Source organism: Typha angustifolia, chromosome 8, assembly GCF_048772165.1.
Source record: "Typha angustifolia cultivar Huaian chromosome 8, ASM4877216v1, whole genome shotgun sequence".
Taxonomy (NCBI): Eukaryota; Viridiplantae; Streptophyta; class Magnoliopsida; order Poales; family Typhaceae; genus Typha; species Typha angustifolia.
Window position 1 is genome coordinate 2,930,431 of NC_133246.1, and position 22,539 is coordinate 2,952,969.

General features: G+C 37.2%; 4 protein-coding genes across 4 annotated transcripts; 3 read left to right on the plus strand and 1 right to left on the minus strand.

Annotated features, from left to right (window-relative positions):
- Nucleotides 1–3,895: 3,895 nt before the first annotated feature.
- Nucleotides 3,896–6,777, plus strand: LOC140765285 (flavanone 3-dioxygenase 2-like). The gene is made up of 4 exons (XM_073104285.1): nucleotides 3,896–4,143; nucleotides 4,250–4,497; nucleotides 5,423–5,750; nucleotides 6,415–6,777. The coding sequence occupies exons 1-4, from the start codon at nucleotides 3,946–3,948 to the stop codon at nucleotides 6,658–6,660; spliced, it is 1,020 nt and encodes a 339-aa protein (XP_072960386.1). The 5' UTR covers nucleotides 3,896–3,945; the 3' UTR covers nucleotides 6,661–6,777.
- Nucleotides 6,778–7,736: 959 nt separating this feature from the next.
- LOC140766109 (protein CURVATURE THYLAKOID 1B, chloroplastic-like) lies at nucleotides 7,737–10,838 on the plus strand. Its single transcript, XM_073105535.1, has 6 exons — nucleotides 7,737–7,960; nucleotides 8,409–8,509; nucleotides 8,602–8,688; nucleotides 8,945–9,007; nucleotides 9,588–9,625; nucleotides 10,603–10,838. The coding sequence occupies exons 1-6, from the start codon at nucleotides 7,819–7,821 to the stop codon at nucleotides 10,658–10,660; spliced, it is 489 nt and encodes a 162-aa protein (XP_072961636.1). The 5' UTR covers nucleotides 7,737–7,818; the 3' UTR covers nucleotides 10,661–10,838.
- A 538-nt stretch (nucleotides 10,839–11,376) lies between these two features.
- On the minus strand, nucleotides 11,377–13,709 carry LOC140764759 (uncharacterized). The gene is made up of 2 exons (XM_073103493.1): nucleotides 13,437–13,709; nucleotides 11,377–11,845 (listed from the first exon to the last, which is right to left on the minus strand). The coding sequence occupies exons 1-2, from the start codon at nucleotides 13,560–13,562 to the stop codon at nucleotides 11,696–11,698; spliced, it is 276 nt and encodes a 91-aa protein (XP_072959594.1). The 5' UTR covers nucleotides 13,563–13,709; the 3' UTR covers nucleotides 11,377–11,695.
- Nucleotides 13,710–15,160: 1,451 nt separating this feature from the next.
- Nucleotides 15,161–22,397, plus strand: LOC140764757 (tobamovirus multiplication protein 3-like). Its single transcript, XM_073103490.1, has 11 exons — nucleotides 15,161–15,525; nucleotides 15,684–15,774; nucleotides 15,845–15,897; nucleotides 15,980–16,072; nucleotides 16,172–16,243; nucleotides 18,836–18,908; nucleotides 18,994–19,039; nucleotides 21,145–21,208; nucleotides 21,304–21,357; nucleotides 21,469–21,546; nucleotides 22,045–22,397. The coding sequence occupies exons 1-11, from the start codon at nucleotides 15,379–15,381 to the stop codon at nucleotides 22,135–22,137; spliced, it is 864 nt and encodes a 287-aa protein (XP_072959591.1). The 5' UTR covers nucleotides 15,161–15,378; the 3' UTR covers nucleotides 22,138–22,397.
- Nucleotides 22,398–22,539: the final 142 nt, after the last annotated feature.

Here is a 22,539-nt window from a genome sequence, read left to right on the forward strand (position 1 = left end):
AGCAAAAATGTTAGCCATTCCTAATACATAAATACGTATGTCTGATAACCCCGCCAATCCTATGTGCATACAACGTTTCAGCAAAAAATTTATTAAATATAAATACCAATTTATATATAACTTTTGTCATAAATAATAAGACTTGACCATGGGACTACAGTGATGACATAAGTTTAGCTTGAATTCAGTTTGAATTGGCCGGGTACCTGATTCTATTAAATTCCTATAGTCCAAATGATCAGCTTGGAGTAATGCTATATTTCTAAATACTTTACACACATTCTATAAACACGTATAATATAGTTGCATCTTCTTCGCTTCGTTTGCGTTTGTTATTAATGGCTCTCCGTCTCCCTGGCTGCACCCATTTCGGGGCTCCGACAGGGGGCTCCATTCTCCTCCTACTTCTTCATACTAGTCGCCCAAAATCTCTCTAGCATGCTTAATGAGAGGGAGGCTCACGGCCAGCTAACGGGTTTCCGTGTGGAAGACGTGAAGCTTAATCACCTCCTATACGCCGACGACCTTCTCATCACAGCACAAGCCAATGAGGCAAATGCCAACCAAAAGGTTAACCGAGAGAAATATGCGCTTCTTCTCCCTCGGTGGGTAGACAAGGAGGTCGAAACTCAAGTCAGTGCCCGACTGGGTATCCAATTTGCGACCTTCCCCTTCACCGACCTCGGGGTGATTATCTCGGATTGTAGAGTTAAAGTACGAGAGCATAGGCCTTTGGTGGACCAGGTCAGTCAGAAACTCGCCGGGTGGAAATGTGGGGTGCTCTCTACCACCAACAAGTTCACCCTGCTAAACCCACGGTCATGGCCATCCCAACTTATTGGATTGGCTATACCTGGCTGCCAAATAATATGCTGGAGGCAATTGACAAGCTGGCCCGAGTGCTTCTTGGAATAATGGTGCTAGTCACAGCCTCCACCTCCTCAATTAGGACACAGTGACCAACACTAAAGTGGAGGGTGGCCTAGCCATTAGGAAGATGAAGACGGAGTGAGCGACGCTGCTTGGAAAGCTAGTTTTCAAGGTTCTGAACCATGCAGACTGCCCTTGGGTGAAAATCCTCAAGGCTAAATACGGGAGTCTCAACCCGTGGGACCCCTGTATCCTGATGAAGGCATCTTGGGTTTGGAGAGCTCCGGTCACCATAGCAACCAACATCCGACCGGGGTGTTGTAAGCTGATAGGTGATGGCAAACGGACGAAGGCCACCACAGAACCGTGGCTCTCAGTGGTGCCCTAGAACCATCAATCGCGGCCTATACACCCAAGGCTTCTGGATGAGGCACTGATGTTCATGGAGCTAATTGAGGGCTCTCGGCAACAGACAGAACGGCTCATGAGGGATGCTAGAAATCAACCTAGCTTACGAGATTAGTGCCACTGAGCTAACCAAGGAGGCCGAGTCGACTACTAGGTCTGGTGGTCGGATAGAGCCGGTGAGCCGAAGGCCAAAGCCATCTATGCCTTCCTCCACCCACGCAACCAAGGGGGTTGGGAGGGGTGGCGGACCCTTTGGCGCCTGTCAGTGGCACCGAGGGCGAGGTTGTTCGCCTGGAGGCTCCTCTAGGGTAGGCTTCTGATGCGAGCCCACTTGCATACCATTTGGGTAGGGCCGGACGACAATTGCAACTTCTGTGGTCTCCATAGAGAAACCATCGAGCACCTCTTCTTCACCTGTAGGTTCGCGAAAGAGGTATGGGGTTGCTAGCTTCTAGCCAAGAGTGGGGTGATGACTAGTCCTCTAAACTATCGATGGAGTGGATAACTACACCCTGGAATGATGATCGAACGAAGCATGTGGCATGCATGGCTCTTATGGCGACCACCCTCTAGATTCTGTGGAAGCACTTCAACACTAGAGTGTTCCGGGGAACGACAGGTCACCTGGGGTCAATCGTGCTCTAGGCGGTGCAACTAACCAAGGACTATGTTGAGCAATCCAACGTGAGGGTCAGGCTGACCAGGCACGGTGTGGCCTCATGGTCCACCCTACGGATGGCTAGGTCAAACTGAATGTGGACGGAGCCTGCACGCCCGATGAGTGCCAAGGTAGTGCTGGAGTAGTGATTTAGGATTTAGATAGGTCTCTGCTACTGGTGGCCTAGGATCCGACTTCCGGAGAATCGGCGTTGCGAGATGAAGGGAAGGCTTTAAAACATGGGTTGCTGACTGCGATAGGTTACAATAGGGTAAGGGTTGAGACTGACTCCTTGGAGTTAGTTCGAATCCTAAGAAATGCCATCAGCTGCCCCTGGTAGCTAAGGATAGTAGTTGCTAAGTGTAGAGTCTTGCTTAGATCTTTTGTAAACTACCGTGCGATGCATGTTAGATGCAATGGTAACAATACCACAAATTGGGCGGCCAAGCGTGGTAAGGGTAGTTCGAGTCTGGTTAGGTTGGGACCTTTTGGATTCTATCCCCCTCGAGTTATGTAACCTTATTTTGCAGATGCCTCGTCCTTACCTGTAGGATAGGCACAGTTGAATATAGCTTTCTTCTCAAAAAAAAAAAAACTTATAATATAATATCATCTTGTGTGTTGATAGGGATGATTATGAGATGAAGATGTAAACTATCAAAAGGTAATAAATTATGATGTCATCTTATTAAAAAATGTATGTAGTATTTATAAGCATATATATAAACCTAGAAGCTAATTATCTAGCATGCTCAATGTCGGCACTGTCGTTAAAAGAGTTTTAAAACTAGTCTATTTTAAAAGGGGATTTATTTCACTGTAGCTATTAGTAAAATACTTATAAGATTAATATTTTATTTTTAAATAGAAATGTCTAAATTCAACGATTATATATGTAAATTAAGGAAATAAAATACTAATTTAATATATTTATTTTCCATATGAAAAAGGTGATAGTTTTAACTAAGTCTATCTTTATTTCTCTTTTAGTTATTACACATAGAATGCTAATCATATCAGAATCTAATATATAACATGAAGATGTTAAACATTTTAGCATTTCCTTATTATAAGTTGGTCAAAAACGCTCTTTTTAAAACACGACAATGCGAATCACGAGCAGTCGTCGACGACTTCACGTCGCATCTAAAGACGTCAACGCGCTTATGTCACCATTTTCTAAATATACTCTCTCTTTTTTTAAAAACTATTTACATCCCACCATCTTGACACTTCTGTAATTAATCCTAACAGCGGTTAATAAATTAGAAAATATCTTATTACTTTTAGATACAAAATAAAATACCTAAAATATCTCTCATTTAACTATAAAAATAGTCGTCCATTTAATTTTATCTTAGTCTAAAATAAATATTTAAGGGTATTATAATTATTTTGCACCTACAATTGTTTTACCTATACAGTAATTTACTTTGATTATTTCTTATTTGATCCCTATATTCTTCTAATGAAATATTATCAAAAGAAAATTAAATCCTTCAATTTATCATTTGATCTTCTCCCACATTATACAATATTCTCGGTCATTTGTTGAAAATTGAACATCATATCATAAATAGTTTTAAAAAATTTTGTAATAAAAATAAGGTTAATTATATTTAGCACCATAAAAATGGTCATTTTTCACATACTACGGAAGTTACTCCTGAAATTTTAAAATTTATTTTTTACTACATGGACTCCTGAATTTAAGAGTTTACATGGATTATTTTTAGTTCGAGAATCCCTATGTGTATATAGAAAGCATAAAAAATATGTACACAAATAATTCAAGTTGAAATTAAATAATATTAAATAAAATTAATCAGAAGTAACAATTATATAAAACGGAAAATAGTCGTATTTTATTTCTCTCTTTTACTTTTTTTAATAAAATATAAAAATAATAATAGATCGTTAGAATTCCGCACTCCTAGCAGACAGTATGGGAATAGTATAACTCTTTACATAAAGCCCCTTCCACGCTCAGTACTCTCTTTCTCCGCGTGATGGCTGTCCAACTCCTCTCCGCGGCTCCTCGCCACGAGAGTATCCCGGAATTCTACGTCCGGCCGGAATCTCAAAGGCCACGTCTCTCCGAAGTGGTCTCCGGCGCTGACATCCCCATCGTCGACCTCATCTCATCCGACAAGCAACAATTAGTTTCCCAAATTGCTCATGCTTGCCAATCCTATGGCTTCTTCCAAGTACGTACATATCTATTACATATGCATCTATCTATATCTACTAGTCTCTCTTTCTTTCTTTCTTTCTTTCTTTCTACCTATAAAATAAAAATGAATGCATGCATAGGTTGTGAATCATGGTATACCGAGGGAGTTACTGGAGAAGGTGATGGAGGTGGCCGCCGAGTTCTTTCGCCTCCCTCACGAGGAGAAGGCGAAGCTATACTCGAACGACCCGGCGAAGAAGGTGCGGCTCTCGACGAGCTCTAACGTGAGGAAGGAGACGGTGCACAACTGGCGAGACTACCTCCGACTCCATTGCTATCCTCTTGAGGAGTACATGCCCGGCTGGCCTTCCAATCCATCTTCTTTCAAGTAATTTCAATTTGTTTTTTCTTCTTTCTCTTTGTTCTTTCTTTTCCTCTTGCAAGGTAGTAGTAGTAGACTTTGCAATTCAATATACCGATATTTTGGTGGAGGTGATAGTATAAGCCATTGACTTTTATATGAAGGTTGGACTTAGGAAGTTGGATGGAAGTTTCCTCATCCATTATTAATTATCTTCAATTAGTAGCTAGAGACTTCTCAATTAATTAACAACAATGTGTAATCGATGACTAAAACTAATCATTTGACATTATGAAATTAATCAAACACAAAGAATAGGAAATTTTTCTAAATAAAATTAGTAAGGGCATGATACACGTACTCTTATTTCGTTTTGAGTCAAATACATTTTACCTATCTGTACTTATGCTTAAAATTATTTTACTTCTTTGTACTTCAGATCTTAAATTAGTTCTTGTACTTACAAATTAGTGGAGTATACCTAAAAAATTTTAAAAATTGAATGGGGTGTTGAATTCCCTCCATTTTTAATTTTTTATAAAATAAAATTGTCTTTCTACTCATATATAAGTATTTCTTTCTCTTTAAAAAAATGCCCACATATTTTCTTCTCTTACTTTCTGTATTATGCCAAATATATAATAAATTTTATTAAATCTGAGTTTTTGTGAAGTTTAATAGTTATAAATCACATCTAGGAACAAGATAAATATAGAGTAAAAAAAAATTAGACCAAAAACCCACCTAATTTGTCTAATAAATATGAAAATGTATTTTGATCATTTGAGTGCGTTTTATTAACTTTGATAGAAAAATTGACGGTTTGATATTTTAATCGTAAGTATAAAAACTGATTTGAGACTTTTTAAAGTTTAGAAAATTAAAATAATTTTGAGTATAAATATAAGAGGGTAAAATATATATTTAACCCTTTGTTTTTTCGATCTACCAGAGAAGTCATGAGCACTTACTGCAAGGAAGTTCGTCAACTTGGCTTCCAACTTCTTGGGATAATATCTCTAAGCCTAGGGTTAGAAGAAGACTACCTTGAGAATGCACTGGGTCATGAGCAAGAGCAGCATATGGCTGTGAACTACTACCCCCGGTGCCCGGAGCCGGAGCTCACCTACGGCTTGCCGGCGCACACCGACCCGAATGCCCTAACCATTCTTTTGCCGGACCAGCAGGTGGCCGGGTTGCAAGTCCTCAGGGGAGCCGAATGGATAGCTGTGGATCCCCAGCCAGATGCATTAATCATCAACATAGGGGACCAGCTACAGGTAACTGTTAATTAACTATTGTTGTGCTATAATATAATGAGTATTAGTTGTAGGCGAATGTTTTGAGTAACACCTTATATTTTAGTGATTTTCTGATGGACGCCCATATTTTAATTAACCTATTTGTACGTAATCAGACTCTTTTTTTTGTCTAAAATTTTTCTTAATGGCACCCTTACTGTTAATTTGACTTTAACTCTACAGTACCCTTTAGAAAATGTTGTTCAAAATTTTTTTAAATATCTTAGAAATTAGTCTCAAGTGGCATTTAGTTTGTACATAAAGTTTACTTAATTTAAGTCATTTTTAAATATATTTTACAACCAAACACATGACTTAAACATATTTTACTTTATTAAATTATACATAAGGTCAGTCGCGTGACAAGTTATATATAAAATATTATCACAGATAGAGTATATTTTTTAAGCAATATTTATCTTATAGTTAACATGCCTATTCACAGTTTAGTAACTAAATGTAAATTCGAGTATAAACTTATGTAAGATAATCATTATATTTCACGCTCCAATAATAAAATACGAGTAAAATATATATAGTGAGTTAGTTTAAAAACTTTCCTTAATTAATATTGTTGAAGTGAAGCTTTTGCCTAGTAAGAGTTGAGAATAGGCATGATGAATCACTTTGTGGACGTACGTAGGCACTGAGCAATGGGAGATACAAGAGCATTTGGCACCGAGCAATAGTGAATTCAAAGGCGGAGAGGATGTCGGTGGCGTCCTTTCTTTGTCCATGCAATAATGCACTCATCACTCCGGCAGAGAAGCTCACCGGAGAGGGATCCCCGGCCATATACAGGAGCTACACCTATGACGAGTACTACAAGAAGTTCTGGAGCAGAAGCTTGGATCAGGAGCATTGCTTGGAACTTTTCAAGAGCTACTAGTCAAAATAATGGATCAGTACTACTGGATCATCTACTAAGAATTTGTCGTTTTTAGTGCTGGTATTACGTTATAGTACGTTGTCTATCCATTAATAAAGTACTGCATGCATTTGTGTATACGTATGATTTGGGTTGACTCTTTTAATTTCTTCAAAGGGTTATATAGTAAGGAGAATTAGTCTGTTGTTATCTGTCTATATAACTTGTGGGTTCGTGATCCAAAATATATATATATGTATATTATTGTTATATAAAAAGAAATGGTAATTTAAGAGCTTGTTGGTTATTATTGAACAATTATATTAGACTAGAGTCGTCAAACAGCTCAGCTCAACTAACACTCGGGTTAGGTTCAACTTTGAATATAAACGTGCCAAGCTTTAGCTAAATCTAAGGGTCGAAACAAATTACTAGTTGAGCCTCAGTATAAACTGGCTCGATTAATTCAAAATTTGTTTTATATGTATAGATATAACTATTAGGTCTTAATCTAATGGCTCATATATCTTCATAATAGGCTCGGCTTGCATTAAGTTTAATTTGAACTGAGTCAGACTCATTTAAGACTTAACTTTAGCTCAGCTTAAGTTGAGCCTAACTCATTTAAGGCTTGAATGGGCTCATTTAAAATCCAAACTCGAGCTTGAAATAGGCTCAGACTCAGAATACAGATGAGTTGAGGCCGGATCATATTTTAGGCTCAAAATTAATTTTGAGTCGAGTCTTTGACTTGTTTACGCTTTTAGTTGGACAATCGGTTGTAACTCCAAATCTCCAATTTTTACATTGTTAAGTGGGGGTCTACAATTGCTGCAAATTTATAATTACTTGAATTGCTCGATGAAGCAATAAATGAAGTAAATTTGAGTTAATTCTCGGTAAACTAGTCTGTGAAATTGTAAATCTATCAATTGAATAGATAAGTAAGAATAGGTTTAGGATTGGGTGGGTTCGGGTCTGACCAACGAGTACAAAGTAAACTGTCGAAAGGGATAACGAAAGGCGCGTCTCATCCCATTCCCACCACTTAATCGGATTTGCGTCGAACGAGTGGTGCGCATCACGCCAATCCACGATTATAGAGAGAGAGAGAGAGAGAGAGAGAGAGAGAGAGAGCGGAAAAAGGGAAGTAGAGTTACCGAGAAGTGTGAGAGAGACATGGCCACCTCCATCGCCACCACCTGCGGCCTCACCTCCCCTGCCCTTGCGGATGGGAAGTCACTCAACCGCCACCAGTCACCGCACTGCGTCGCTCTCCCGTCGCCGTTCCACGTCCCATCTTTGGGCCGCTGCCACAGCCGTAAGTCTGACTATATAGTTGTGTAAAAGAATGAAGATTGGCATATGCGAAGATTTAGTGGCTACAATTTTGGTTGCCCTTGGTGCCTACCACGTGTTTGAGGAAATGCCTATCCTTGAAATACTTCAAATTCACAAAACATGTGAAGGATCTTGGGGTTGGGGTGCACTTCAAAATGTCAGTGAATTTATAACCCATATGTGTTTGGATTGTTAAGGAGAAAACTATCGGAGTCTTGAATGAAGAATAGCAATTGATAATAGACTATTAGAATTAGAATAGCAGGTGTGTGGTGTTGCTCATATACTGCTTGCTATGTTCCTAGCTGTTAGCTGGATCGCTATGGATTTCCATATAGCTGAAGTAGATATTAGGAATAGCTATTTAATACAAAACCTAATTAGAACAGAAAAATCTAAGTGATATCTTTGCATTTATACTGATTTAGGTCGCAGAACTGGAGGAGATGTTATTGTCATGGCTACAGGCGAAACACAAGTGGAAGTATCAACTGAACTTCCGGAAATTGTGAAAACAGCACAAGATGCGGTCAGCTATTTATCGTCTTACTAAGAAACACTAGCTGAGATTTCCTTCATTCTCTAGGTGGCATGTCAATTATAATTTTTCTTTGTAGACAGTGGGACAAACTTGAAGATAAGTATGCTGTGACTACCCTATTAGTTGCTGGTGTTATTGCACTCTGGACTGCCACTGGAATGATCTCGGTATAAAAGCAGATTAACCTCATTCTTGGCTATGATGCAAATACATACATACATACATACATACATACATACATACATACATACATACATACATACATATATATATATATATATATATATATATATATATATATGCTCTTTTCAATCATATAACTCATGCAAACATAAATGGAGTTGAAGTTAGCATTCTCTACTTTTCTGATTAAATACTTTCAGATTCTTCACAAACAACTCTGAAAGTGGCTTACTTATGCAGGCTATTGACAGGCTTCCTGTAGTGCCTGGTGTTCTTGAGCTTGTAGGAATTGGCTATACAGGGGTAAGTTTATAAACTCAATTTCAGTTATTGAATCGTCATTTTTCTGTCAAATGATTCCATTAGTTCTGGCTATATATACACCAGTCATAGAACTGTGTAAAGTCGATTAACATTTACAGAGTATCAATACAATCAGTGCTTTCTTCAATATATTAACATTCCAAAGGTGTAGATCTAATCAGTATTTAGATTCGTGGAATTCTTCCTTTGTCTATGAAGAATTCCTAGAGTTCTGCCTCTAATGTAGCCTAGCAGCTCACTGACAAAATGGACATGACCTTTTAGTTGTGAATGTTGCATCATGGTTTAACTGGAGAAAATGAATGCCATGTCATAAGAGAACCATTCTTATTGCGAAACTTGCAAGTTGGTAATTATTGCATAAATTAGTTGAGATTTAGAGTCTTTACAATGTGGCGAAAGTTTTATAATTGTGTTATTGACTCTGCTTTAATTGAACACATGATGTCAATCTATTTATTCTGGATAATTAATTTGTCTCCAGGATTTCTGAAGGTTAGCTGTGTTGCTTATTCATTTGCTTTTATGCACATTGATTTCATTTTTGTTGTTGAAACAGTGGTTTGCATATAACAACCTGGTCTTCAAGCCCGACAGGTAAACTCCAACTCTATAATTTTAAATTGGATCATATACTATCACAACCATCTAATAGTATCACTGTCATTCATCGAAAAAGAGTTGCATGTCCATGAGCTCATAGCTAACCGACTTTGTGGTGGTAGAATCTTAATAACTAACTTCCATTCGGAAAGTGAATAATCTTTATGTAACTCTATTTCATGGCTATGGTTTCTTGTAAATCAAATGCAGCCCTCCGATGGGCAAGTCAAAAAACGCAAAAGACAATATATCATATTCACATGTATGAAGCAAATACAGGCATTCTATCTTCACTTTTAGGGATACTTCTTTATTAGTAACAGGCATCTGAAACAGATTACGGCCTTTTGATAATCTCATAAATACTTGGTGATGTTCTTTTGAAATCTTTGTAATCTTTCAGAAGCTCTACAAGCTGCTTATGCATCAATCTGTCAAAAGAACAATGTACTATTATTGCTACTAAATACTACTTTTGTATGACAAATGTGCGTAGGAAGCAGGCCTCCAAAACATTAGTATTTATCATCTAAAGGCTATTTGAACCTTGCAAACCACAGTATGTCATGTTTGGGATTATGACATCTATCCTTAAATTACACACACTTGTAGATTATGGATATCAGGCAACAAAAAGTATAAACATATACATATGCATATATAATTATATACACATATTTACATCTATCCTTAAATTACACAGACTACAAGTTATGGATATCAGTCAAAAATAAGTATAAACATATATTTGTGTATATACATATAAATATGCATGTGTATGAGTGTATATCCTTGTCTGTATATACCGTAATACTTAGTTACTTTAAAGGATGGAACAACTGCTTTTTAGCTATTAAATTTTTCATTAACCGTCTTTGAGCTTCAATATTTCTTCTTAGCTGTTTTTCAGCTTCTTATCAAAGAAGGTTTAAATGACTTCTCGTTATGCTTCATATGCAAATGGATTGTAGGGAAGCTTTGATAGCAAAAGTCAAGAGTGCCTACGGGGACATAATCGGGAGCAAGTAACTGAGATCCATAGGTTCTAAAATGATGCAAACTAAATGCATTGGAAGATTTAGTTTGTGGGAGAAAAGTATTTGTACCATTCCATGTTCTTTTTCCAATGTGTTGCAAATTTCTAGCCTTTCTCAATATGCTGCGCAACTAAAAATTCTGTCTAAATTATGTGTTCATTTGACATTTATACTTTCCGTCGTTGTGGATTGTATGATTTACAGGGTTTGAGTGGATAGTTAAAGAAAGCTCAAAGAACAAAGACGTACTCTTGATCAAACATTTCCATTTGCTCAATAAACTTATTAACCTATCTATCTTGCTTATCTCTTGGATCCCATCACGGGTAAAGTTGAAATAAAATACAAATAAAAAGTAAAATTTAACTTACTATCGTTGAATTGACATAAATTTCTAAATTAAAGTGTTCTTATCTTTTATAGGTTTGCATTCCATACTTATAGGTATGAGTTATGTATGCATATGTAATAAGATAAGTGGGCAGAAGGAGATAGATTTTGAGCAGCCAAAAATTTTAATTTATGAAATGAGATTGATGAATCATAAGAGAGAATTTTTTAAATAACTTCAATCAAATCAAGAGTAAAATTAGAATTAGATTGATGTATAGAATCATTTAAAAGAATATTCTTAATCTAGAATAGAAATTATTTTATATTTATTTTCTAACTTAAAATAGAGAAAAATAGTAATCCTGAAGCAAAGGGTAGGAGAATAAGCCATCAAAATGCTACCCACGAGATCCCATATAAACATCTCTACATTTTTGCTAGAATCATTGGGCACTTCAGGCGTCTGATATGAATAAATCATTTAACAACAAATTTCCCACCAACAAGGGTTGATCGATGCGACCCGAAGGTCGTGTCAAACAGAAACTGAACTCTCTTTAGTAAACAGATAGAAATTCCTGCCCCAATTTGTCTCTGAGCTTAGACCAATAGAAGATTCATCAATAAAGCTGATAAATATCTGATAAAGCTACCTCAAGCCTTTGCAGGCACTGCACTTTTGCAAGACTTGAATCTATCTGGGGCCACTGAACAAAGCTCGGCCAATGATACCGGTTGCCTCAATGTACCGATCCACACAGCGAGAGATGCAACTACTCTCACTCCCACTCAAGCTTGTCCCTGGCTTCGTGATGCACTTAGTGAAGCACTTGTTCCCCACGGTCTGTAGCATTAATGCAACACAGCAAACAACTACTTGATGAGTAGCCAACTAGGAGTCCAGGAAACTATCAAAAGAAACAGAGAACTGCGAAAACTACTTGTGCTAGCAAATACCTTGGCATTTATAATTTAAGACATGCCTACTAGAGAAGATTTGATGTCAATTTGCATGCAAATAATGTAGCTACAATAGAGCCCATTAATATTTGTTCCTACTAAAATTCTTGCGAGCAATCTCACACTCTATATAAGCATTGGTAAGTAACACTTATCATTATGGTCTATTGAAATCAAATAGAGTGAGCAGGGGACACTGATAAAAAAAGGATTAGAATACTATACGAACGCACTTGATAGTCATGACGATATCCACAAGCCATTAACTAAATTAAATATGTCCGAGATGAAATGGATCAAATAGGATCACATAGGCAATATGTAAATTAGTTGAAAAAACTCTTTCATAGCATACTCAACTTTTCACTCGTAAGATTTGAATAAAACAAACAAAGATGCACTATTAAATAAAAAGTACTTCCAGGACTCATTCATAAGGTAAATTTTTTCGATAAGAATCACAAAATAAGTACATTTAGAACTCAAGCAGTTCAAAGTACAACTTGTAGACTTGTAGTACTTACATCCACCATTACGTAAATTTTTAAACCTTGCAGTAAACCCAATTGCTTTAGCTATGCTTCAGAATGTCTAAAACCATACCAAGTAAAGATGAGCACTTGGAAGTATACAACTACATATTAAGAGAACCATCGAACTATATATGATGCATTATTATTTGCAGACACACAACTATACCAACAAATGAAGGCCCTATAAAAATGCCAAGTACAGAGATCTCATAACTGCTACAATCAATCGCTCATGACTCTTAAAGTCTACTGAGCAATGGAAGATACGGTAAAGTTCTAAAGTTTGGATCGTCCACAAACATTGACAATTTATTATAGGGATTAGGGAGGGCATTGTGTGTGCACAATTGCATCCTTAACGCCTGATTAAGTAGTGTCTTCTTGTTGCAATAAGAGTAATTGCAAAGAATAGTGATTATGTAGTTTATCTATCTCAGCTATAATGCATGAAGAGTTGTACACTATGTAGATGAGTCACTTACTTTGCAACAAATAAGACAAAGTGAATAACTGACAATGTGTTCGTGTTAGGCAGTGCCAACACTATAACATGTTAAAAGATCTACAGCTCCAGATTCAAAAAGAAATGAATTGAGAGCGTAACTGAAAAAATGGTACTCAAGGATTCATGTGATTTACCTGATAGCCAACAACCGCAGGTAAGGATGTTAGGAAACTCGAGAAGAAGTAATAGGTACTAGAATAAATGATTCTCTGATAGATAGCTCTCGCTAATGATTTAACCTCCCCTAATTGTCAGCTTTATAGGTCTAATTCAATAGATTCTAAATAATCTTTAGCAAAGCTACATCCAAACAGAGGTAAAAAGAAAAGGGTCTACAATCTTAAACCAAACTACTCGAAATATCACGAAATAAGCCAACAAAGAAGGATTCATCTTAGATTAGAAACGAATTCAATGGTTTGGCGAAGTGCATGTACCTCGAGGAACTCTTGAGCGTAAGCCTGGGCGAGCTGGGTCTTGATCTGGTCCATCAAGACGTCGGTCGACATCCCTGACGACGCCGACGATCCTCCCGATGACGAAGGCGACGAGAACGAATCCATCAACTCATCTTCTCTTCTCTCCTCTCCTCTTTCTACCTCCGCGCCGATTTCTCCCCGATGGCGGCGATCGCGCGAGAGAGAGACGAGGAAGCCCTAAGTCGTACTGGAGATGTAAACAGATCCCGCTTTGTGCTCGGATCCGGGTCGAAATATGGATCCGATCCATAAAAGGAGTTCTCTTTTCTTATCTCATTATATATTATGTAACCGAACGCTGCCTCTAGGAGTAGGAGGCTAGGGTAAACTCTCTGACGAAAAAGTATGGTAGCGTTGACGTCTGCCGTGGAGCTTTTGGAGGCGCACGTGTCGCTAGTGGCTAGGTTGACCGAACAGATGATCCACCGCCTTCCTTTGCCCCATGGGATGAGGGCACTCATGTTTAGTATCCTCCGCTTAGACCGCTTCACTCACCCACACTAGCTGTTTGTTTCCTTTCATTTGTTTTTTCTCTCCCTTCTCCTAATTAGGTTTATCACAAGATAGATATATATTACCCTAAGTCATTATGTTTGAGAGAGATAGAATACACTGACGGCTCCTTCTCAGGTTTCCAATTAACGAACTCGGAGGACCAGTATTTATCCTTCACTCCCCCCATGAGTTCGCTATCAATTTGGTCTGAGAGTAGCGTTGGTCTATAAGAGACATGTCTTACTCCTTGCAAGCAACTCGGCTGCTGTTTGTTAACATCCTCAATGGCATCCCCCTAGCTCCAAATCATGGCGCTTATATTGTTAAGCTCTTATCGTGCTTGTATTAAGTTTATGAGATATGACTGTAGTTGAGAAGAGCTTTCTCTGACCCTAAAATGTTAATTATAGAGTAGTAACCTTCTTTCTTTCTTAATTTTGATGTGGTATTATTTAATGTGGTACAACTATGAATCTCACAGTCACAAAGTTAAGACAGTGCATTGTGATAGTAAAGCACATGTTATAGGAATCCTAGTGGGCCACTTTTTGTACTTGCAACCCTCAATTAAATTAATATATCAATGGGGGCCTTTTGATACGATGTGGAAAATATTTAAAATTGTTTGCACTTGTGTCTGTGATGATGCGCATAAGCAATGATGTACGTCTTCTTCTCTGCATGCTTGTTTGCTAGGCTACTTGTCATCCAAGATAGGATAAAGATAATTTCCCTTCGTACGCAATGCAATTCCTATCTCTCGTCGGAGCTGCACATTGATAATTATTATTATTATTATTTTTTACTATAATTTTTTTTTTAATGTGGAGATTTGTTAAACACACACTATTACATTAATCATGTGTATTTGATATTTTTAATCACCTTTGAAAAATGTGGACCAAAGCACAAGTGTGGTTCAATTTTGAGTTGAACCACTTTAATTAAATCTGGGGTTTAATTGGGCCATAATTCTTTCTATATATTTACCATATACGCAATAAATAAGTAGGTTAATATTATATTATTATATAAACGATTTAACTAAATCTAGTTTAGCACGTAATTTTGTAATCACAACAATCTCATATAGCGTATTGCCTAGCTGGACAAACTTCTGAGAATGAGCTGTTCTTCCAAAAGCCGCCACGTGTATCCTTCTTCTAATTAAACTCGGATCCAGCGGTTCTCCTCGGCTGCTTCCCCCCCTTACCTTCTTCACCGCAATCTCTCTCTCTCTCCCTCTCTCTCTCTCTCTCTCTCTCTCTAACCTAATCCTCTTCTTCTCCAACCTTCTCGCCTTCTCGCCTTCTCTTCCTCGATCCGTCTCTCCTCTCCCTCCCTCTGATTTTATTCCCCCTATTTGTTCCCGAATTCATTCGATTCGAGATCCTCTCGCGGATCCATGGCGTCGGCGGTGCCGCACGTGGCGGCGGTGGCGCTCGAGAGCGCCATGAGTTGGTGGGACGAGGTGAACAACTCCGCCATGTGGCAGGATCGGATCTTCCACACCCTCGCCGGGCTCTATGGTTTGGTCGGCGCCGTCGCTTTGGTAAGTTATTCGCAGCCGTTAGGGTTTAGAGATTGGATTCTTTAGATCTCCGAGAGGTTATCCTTTTCTTGCTTGGAGACTAGGATGATGAAGTGTTCTTGATCTGGTATAGAGAAACGTACATGATTAGGGTGACGAGATGTTTGTCTTGGCTGTAGATCCAACTGGTGAGAATTGAATGTAGAGTACCGGAGTATGGATGGACAACGCAGAAGGTCTTCCACTTCTTGAATTTCCTGGTGAACGGATGTATGTATCCCTGTTTTCTTTTTATGAATTATCTATGTGCGATGACACTTTTCTTTTGTTAATTGTGTAGTTCGTTCTATTGTATTTGCGCTACGTCGGAATGTGCAGCACATACATCCTGAGGTATGGTTACATCGTTAGGTATGTTTGTGTTTGATTTGAATCAAGTGCAGAAACATATGTAAGTAAAATTGTGTGATTTCAGATCTTCCAACATGTTCTTCTTGATTTGCCTGGTCTTGCGTTCTTCACAACCTACGCTCTTCTAGTTCTCTTCTGGGCTGAAATTTATTATCAGGTTTGGTGAATCTTATTTTGATCTGTCTCTGTTCCATGCGATCACAAACAAATGTGGATTTAGTTCCTGATTTTGTTTCTGTAAATTGGAATTTGGCAGGCACGTGCAGTGTCCACTGATGGGCTTAGACCAAGTTTCTATACAATCAATGGAGTGGTGTATGCGATTCAGGTAAGCTGACATCAAGAATTGTAGGTGATTTGCTTTACCGATATGTCTATAATCGATTGCCTTGATCCTCTCGATTTTGTTTGTAATATAAGACAGGAAACTAGGTCCTAGGTTGGGACTTGGGACCATCATGTGGACCACTGGATCTTTTAATGCAAAAATTAAGGTGGCTAGATATTTTCAACACAGATATACTGTTTTGATATTCTGTATGCTGGTTGGCTTGGTGACATTTCAGTTGCTTACTCGGTTAGGAAAAAAAAAGGAAAAAGTTTGGCAATTGATAACCAAGAAAAAAATAAAATGATGTAAAGATAAGAGATACTACTACTGAACCTCTGTTAACGTTACGTTTTAGGGCATCTCTGCTTTCCCTTATGTTGAGAATTTCCATTACTCTGTTGAGTACTTTATTATAGTCGGATGAATGTCATGACTTCGTCTCTTGGTGAGTTATGACTGGCTAGTGGCTGATATACTGGAAAATAGGATTATTATGCTCAACAAACTAACAGCTGATGTAAATCTTAATCAAATTGACAGCTGGAAGTAATAGCTACAGTTTTTTCTAGTTAACTTGTGTTTCTATTTACACTTCATACCATTTGGTTTCCAATTTGTGTGTAAGCTATTGCTTTTATGATATTGAAGCCATGAAAACAATATAAAAAGTTTCTACCTCCGATGATTTTACTCATTTTTCCTAGAAGTTATTGATAAGTGGTTGGCATATTATGGCACAAGTTCCTAGTCATCATGCCCTTATCAGAGGATTCCTTGGGGTTTCTTAATACTAATTTAGCTTTAAGCTATTTTTATAATTTTGGCTGTTAATGGAAGTACCTAAATTTCTGGAAATGGAAAACGTGATTTCTCAGGCACAACACTCCATTGAAACTCAATGTAATTGTTAATAATTAGGGATAATGACACTAAGACCCTTTTAAACTATTACCAATTTTTGCATGCACCCTCTCATCTTTTATTTTTGGTATACATTGACCTCCTAAACTACGAAAAACCTCTTACCTCTCTAATAATGTTAATGCAAAATATTAAATGATTATTTTACTCCCAACTTTGATCGTACGACACTAACATATCGTTTTTTAATAAAACAAATCTAACATATAACTATAGAGGAGGCATTTTGGAGGTTTTGCATAATTAAGAGGGTCAACAGGTCACAAATAAATGGGAGGTCTATATGAAAATGGGCAACAATTGAGGGAGTCTAAGTGTAATTATCTCTAATAATTGTTGTAAATACAATTGGCAACAATGGTTCTTGATATGGTGTTTTGAGTGCTTTAAAAAGAAATAACTTAATACATCATGACACACAATTCCCATCTACAACAAGTGCTTAGTTGTTACATTACTTTAGGAGACTAGAGGCCGAAAGATGTCGATGGGCTGGGATTGGTCAATTTTTTATGTTGAGAAATTGAAAGTTCCTGTGGATAGATGCAAGGCTGAGAGGGGTGTTCATGCGTAGTGGGGTTGAATCGGTCTGCTAAACCAGAACTTGTCTGATACCACACTGTATTATCTGTAGCTTTTTCTTTTTCTTTTCTATTTTTTCTGTTCATCAATGTGGTCACAAATTGAGACAATTAACTAATTAGATGGAAGAGAACCAGAAATACTTGGGAGATTAGTCTACAAGAGTAACTGAAGTTTACACATGGTTTATTATGGACTACAAGACTGCAAATTGAATCCCTAAACTTTGAAGTCATTTTCATCTCTTCTGCCCGCAGAAATTATCCTTCAGGCTACATACGGCCAGCCCGCAATCTCCTCATATTGACAGTTGACAGTAACTACTGTAATCCACAAGAAGAATTTGCTAACGTAGAAGACACCTTTATATAATTTATGGAAAGTGGTTGATATTCAATAGTGGCAGAGATGGTAAGAATAACACATTGCAAGGTGCCATATAGATGAAGTGGGGAATACGATTGTTTGAAGTGGCAATGACAAATATGATGGCCCTTAGTTTGATGAGAGACTTTATTCAAAAAGAAGGTTAGATTTTAGAAAATGATTTATGAGTCCAAGCAGTTATGATCTGCAAATGCTTTTCGTAGGTTGCTTGGATTTGTTTTAATCACAAACATACCTTTTAGGAGAAATCAGATTTTAACTGAATCATATTATGACTGTGTTATGCCAGCAGGTCCTTCCCCCTGTTATTCATTTCTTATGTCTGAGTCCTGACATGGCATTTTCTTATTTGACTTTGTCATTTTAGTTTTGTTATCTGTTGGTTCATTGCACAAATGCACATTAGACACAATTCATGGAGAATATTAAATTCGATTCGATGTGTTTAAGATCCTTAAATTTTCATCTTCTTGATGACCTAATGCCTATGATATATCTGATTGGATCTCTGCAAGTTATCTTAAATAATTTGAACTTGGACTAGAGATTCCAGCTATATCGACACTTTTGACCCCCTTTAATCTTGGAAAATAACTCAATATTTACTGATTTAGTGGGTAATAGTTCGAGAAATTTTGTCATCTTTCTACATATTTGTGTCTCACACATCAGAAGTTAACTTATTCAAACATCTTCCAGGTGGCTCTTTGGTTGCTTTTGTGGTGGAAGCCTGTTCGATCTGTTCTAATCTTGTCAAAGATATTCTTTGCAGGTCAAATCTTTGATCACTCGGTATCTTATTCTTTTAATTAATAAGATTTGTATGCCTGAAAATTATAAAAGTCTTATACTAGCAGGTGTCTCATTGTTTGCTGCTCTTGGGTTTCTTCTCTATGGAGGAAGGTGAGAAATTTAGAATGTTATATCTCTTTTTAACTAATTTAGTTGTTCTTAACATGTCTGAGTTATGAGTTTTTTTGCATACGTACTTTTCAAAAATCCCTTATTTGCTTGTATACCCTCTTAAGTTAATATTTATATGTATACCCCTCAAAATATACGGTTTTTGCTAATATACCTTTTACAGTCTTATTTTTTGTATAGACCTCTTGGAGTTAACTAACCATAAATTTCTCTTAGTTTCTCCTTAAAAGAATAAATTTATCTTGGTTAAGGGTATTTTTTAAAACTTTTATTTATTAAAGTATTAAATACACATACATCAAGCTATAAGAATAAGGACTATTTTCAGTATTCATTTTTTTCCAACCGCAATAAAACTATATTAGTAGAGAGATATGTATTAGCAGATTAACAATTTAACAAAGAGAAAAGCTTTAATATAACTTAACAATTTTAATAACAGAGAGGAAACATGAAAGAAATTAGAGGGAAAATTTGGGTTTAAGCTCTATCGATGTAAAAAATAACTGTCAGTATAAAAAAAAGTAACTAACAAAAATTAAAATAACTAATATTTTATCACACTAATTAGAATTAAAATAACTAATAGAAATTTAAATTTAAGATTAAGCCCTATCGGAATAAAAAAAAATAAAGGAAACAACTGTTGCAGTGTCGCCCCTATCAGTATAAAAAAAATAAAGCAAATAAATTGAAAGGGCTTAAAGGAGAGTGGAGAGGCGGAGAGAGAGAGTAAGAGAGAGGGAGGGACGGAGGAAAAGAGATCAGCATTAGAGAGAGAGAGACATATAAAGAGAAGAATCTCGTCGTAGAAATCCGTCGTCCTCATTATGCTCAACCCATTACGCTTGCTCAGCAGCCCGTCGGCTGTCGCGCTTGCTCAGTAGCTCGTCGCACTCACTTAAAAGCCCGTCGCCCTCACTCAGCAGTCTGTAGTGATCGTCGCCTTGGACTGGCTCAGACGATTGTCGTCGTCGCCGCACGCACTACTTTGCTCAAGGGTTTTAGGTGAGAGGGTTTAAGTGCAGTTAGGATTTGGGGATTTAGGGCTAGGTATTGATCAAGACTAAGAGATGAAGGCGTTTAGTTATTTCATTTTGGGTGTGGATCCGGGTTAGTGAAAAGTGATTCAAACCCGACTCATTTCGCCCAATAACACATGCCCGTATCCACGCCGTGTCTTAGCCGTGTCAGCACTGTGTCTAATTTTCTTTTTTCTTTTTTCTTTTTTTAATCACGACACCTCTAACCCATGTCGGACACGTGTCCGGCACGGACACCTCCCCCAAATATTTCCGTTCTTCATTAATTTTAAGGCTATACATGCAAAAAAACCTAGAGTTATTTCTGTTTTATTTCCTTTTAATAGCTGGTTTTCGTGTTTGGATTTGAAACTCATTTTAGAAACATTTATTTACTTAAAACCTTGCAGAGATGAATGCTGAATACTTCCATTGATCCTAATTACCAACATATTAGCCTTACTGTGTCAATTTTCTTCCTTTTAATAACTAGTTTCAATGTTGGGCTCAATACATGCTTTAAATGCATTTGGATTAGGTAAACTTGGCAAGTAATATAGGTGAACTTATCAATTAATATGGATCAAATTTGAGTGTTACACGAACATTTTAATATTTTATCATATTGCTTGACCAATTCAGTCTTCTAACACTCCTTTATATTTTATGGCTACTAAGGCCTCAGTATGAATCAGGGTTTAGCTTCCACTTAGGAATATTTGATTATATTGCCAGTAGCTGAATGTGGTTTCCATGCATAGTAGTATCATTGTTCTCAAAGCTATTGATGTAATGTTATAAAATCAGATATGCAAATGGTTGAATTGTGTTAGTATCAAGCTAAACTACAGAAGCATGTAATTGCTAATACTTCCCGTTCTAATGTACTATGCTTGAAATAATCTGCATCCTTCTGAGGATGTGGACTTTATTATTTTACACAATTTCAGCACATCAGAACATATATACCTTATATTAGGTCGATGAGTCTTTTAGTTCAGTGCATTGTTAATGTGTTATTTATTGTGTCTATGTTAATGTGTTATGTGTCATGTCTATTAGGCTTTTCCTGATGTTGCGACGATTTCCTGTTGAATCTAAAGGAAGGCGCAAAAAGTTGCAGGAGGTATATTTTGGATCATCTTTTGGATATGAAAACTCCTATTGACAGTGTTTGGCATTTGACTGACATACTCCTTTTCTGTTTGTAATTTTCTATAGGTTGGTTATGTAACCACAATATGCTTCTCCTGTTTCTTGGTGAGATGCATAATGGTAAGAATAAATCTTGTCCCTAATCTTGCTGAGTGTCATACTTATGTAATTACACCAGTTTGTTTAGTGCTTTATTTAAAGTTTCACAAATTGAATTATGTGTTTTAACAGATGTGCTTCAATGCTTTCGATAAAGCGGCAGACCTTGACGTCCTGAACCATCCAGTGCTCAACTTCTTGTACTACTTGGTATGTTTGAAACAGCACACTATGATAAGAATATAAGATGAAACTTGACTAGATCTATTGCCTACTGTGTTGGGAAGTCGCTAGAACAGAACCGTCAACATTCTCTCATGTGAATTATGAAAGCAACTTGCTTGCTTTGTTAGAATGATAGGCTGATAGCTTTACTACAAGAAACCTTGTTCTTTGATATGGATCCAGTTGCGGAAGTGACACATTTCTTCATTATGTATAGCCTACTTAGCTGAATGTGAGTGTCAATTATTTGGATTAATAGATCGTTTGATGGTGGGCTAGTGGATCACCTGGTTTTGATATAAAACGGTGTAATTTGTGGAAAAAAGGTAGTGGGCAACAAGATAATTCTTCCTGAATTTCAACCTAACAAAACTATAGAAATGGTTAAGTTTGTTCTATCAACACACTTTTTGACAAATCCTGTTTTCCTGGTGATTCTACTCTTATATAATACACTGACACCAATTTCCTCAATATTTGCAGCTGGTGGAAATTCTCCCTTCAGCTCTGGTCCTCTTCATCTTAAGGAAGCTACCTCCCAAGCGGGGAATTACACAATATCATCCGATCCATTGATCATCAATCAATTGTCATCTCTCTCACCCCCCTCTCCCTAGGACTCAGTGACAAGTTGTGTAAAGCCTTTGCTTCCTGATACAAAAGAGAAGTGGTCTCGGGTGGAGGTTATAAGGTTGATCAGAAAGTTAAATCTCTGATCTATACGCCTTCTGAATTGTGAACTAGTGCATTAGTTCTGTATAAATATTTGAGTCGCATGCTGTAACTACAGATCTAGAGAGTTGCATCTAGTGTAAACTTGTTGTCTTCATCTGAACATTCTCTGTTTGCCCCTACAGTTTAGATAACTGATTTTTTTCAATTTCTTTTCGGGTCTATGATTTGTTGAACTTATCTTTTGATTATTTCATCATATAATCTCTATGAAGATATGATGCCTGAATGATACGCCCATTCCCA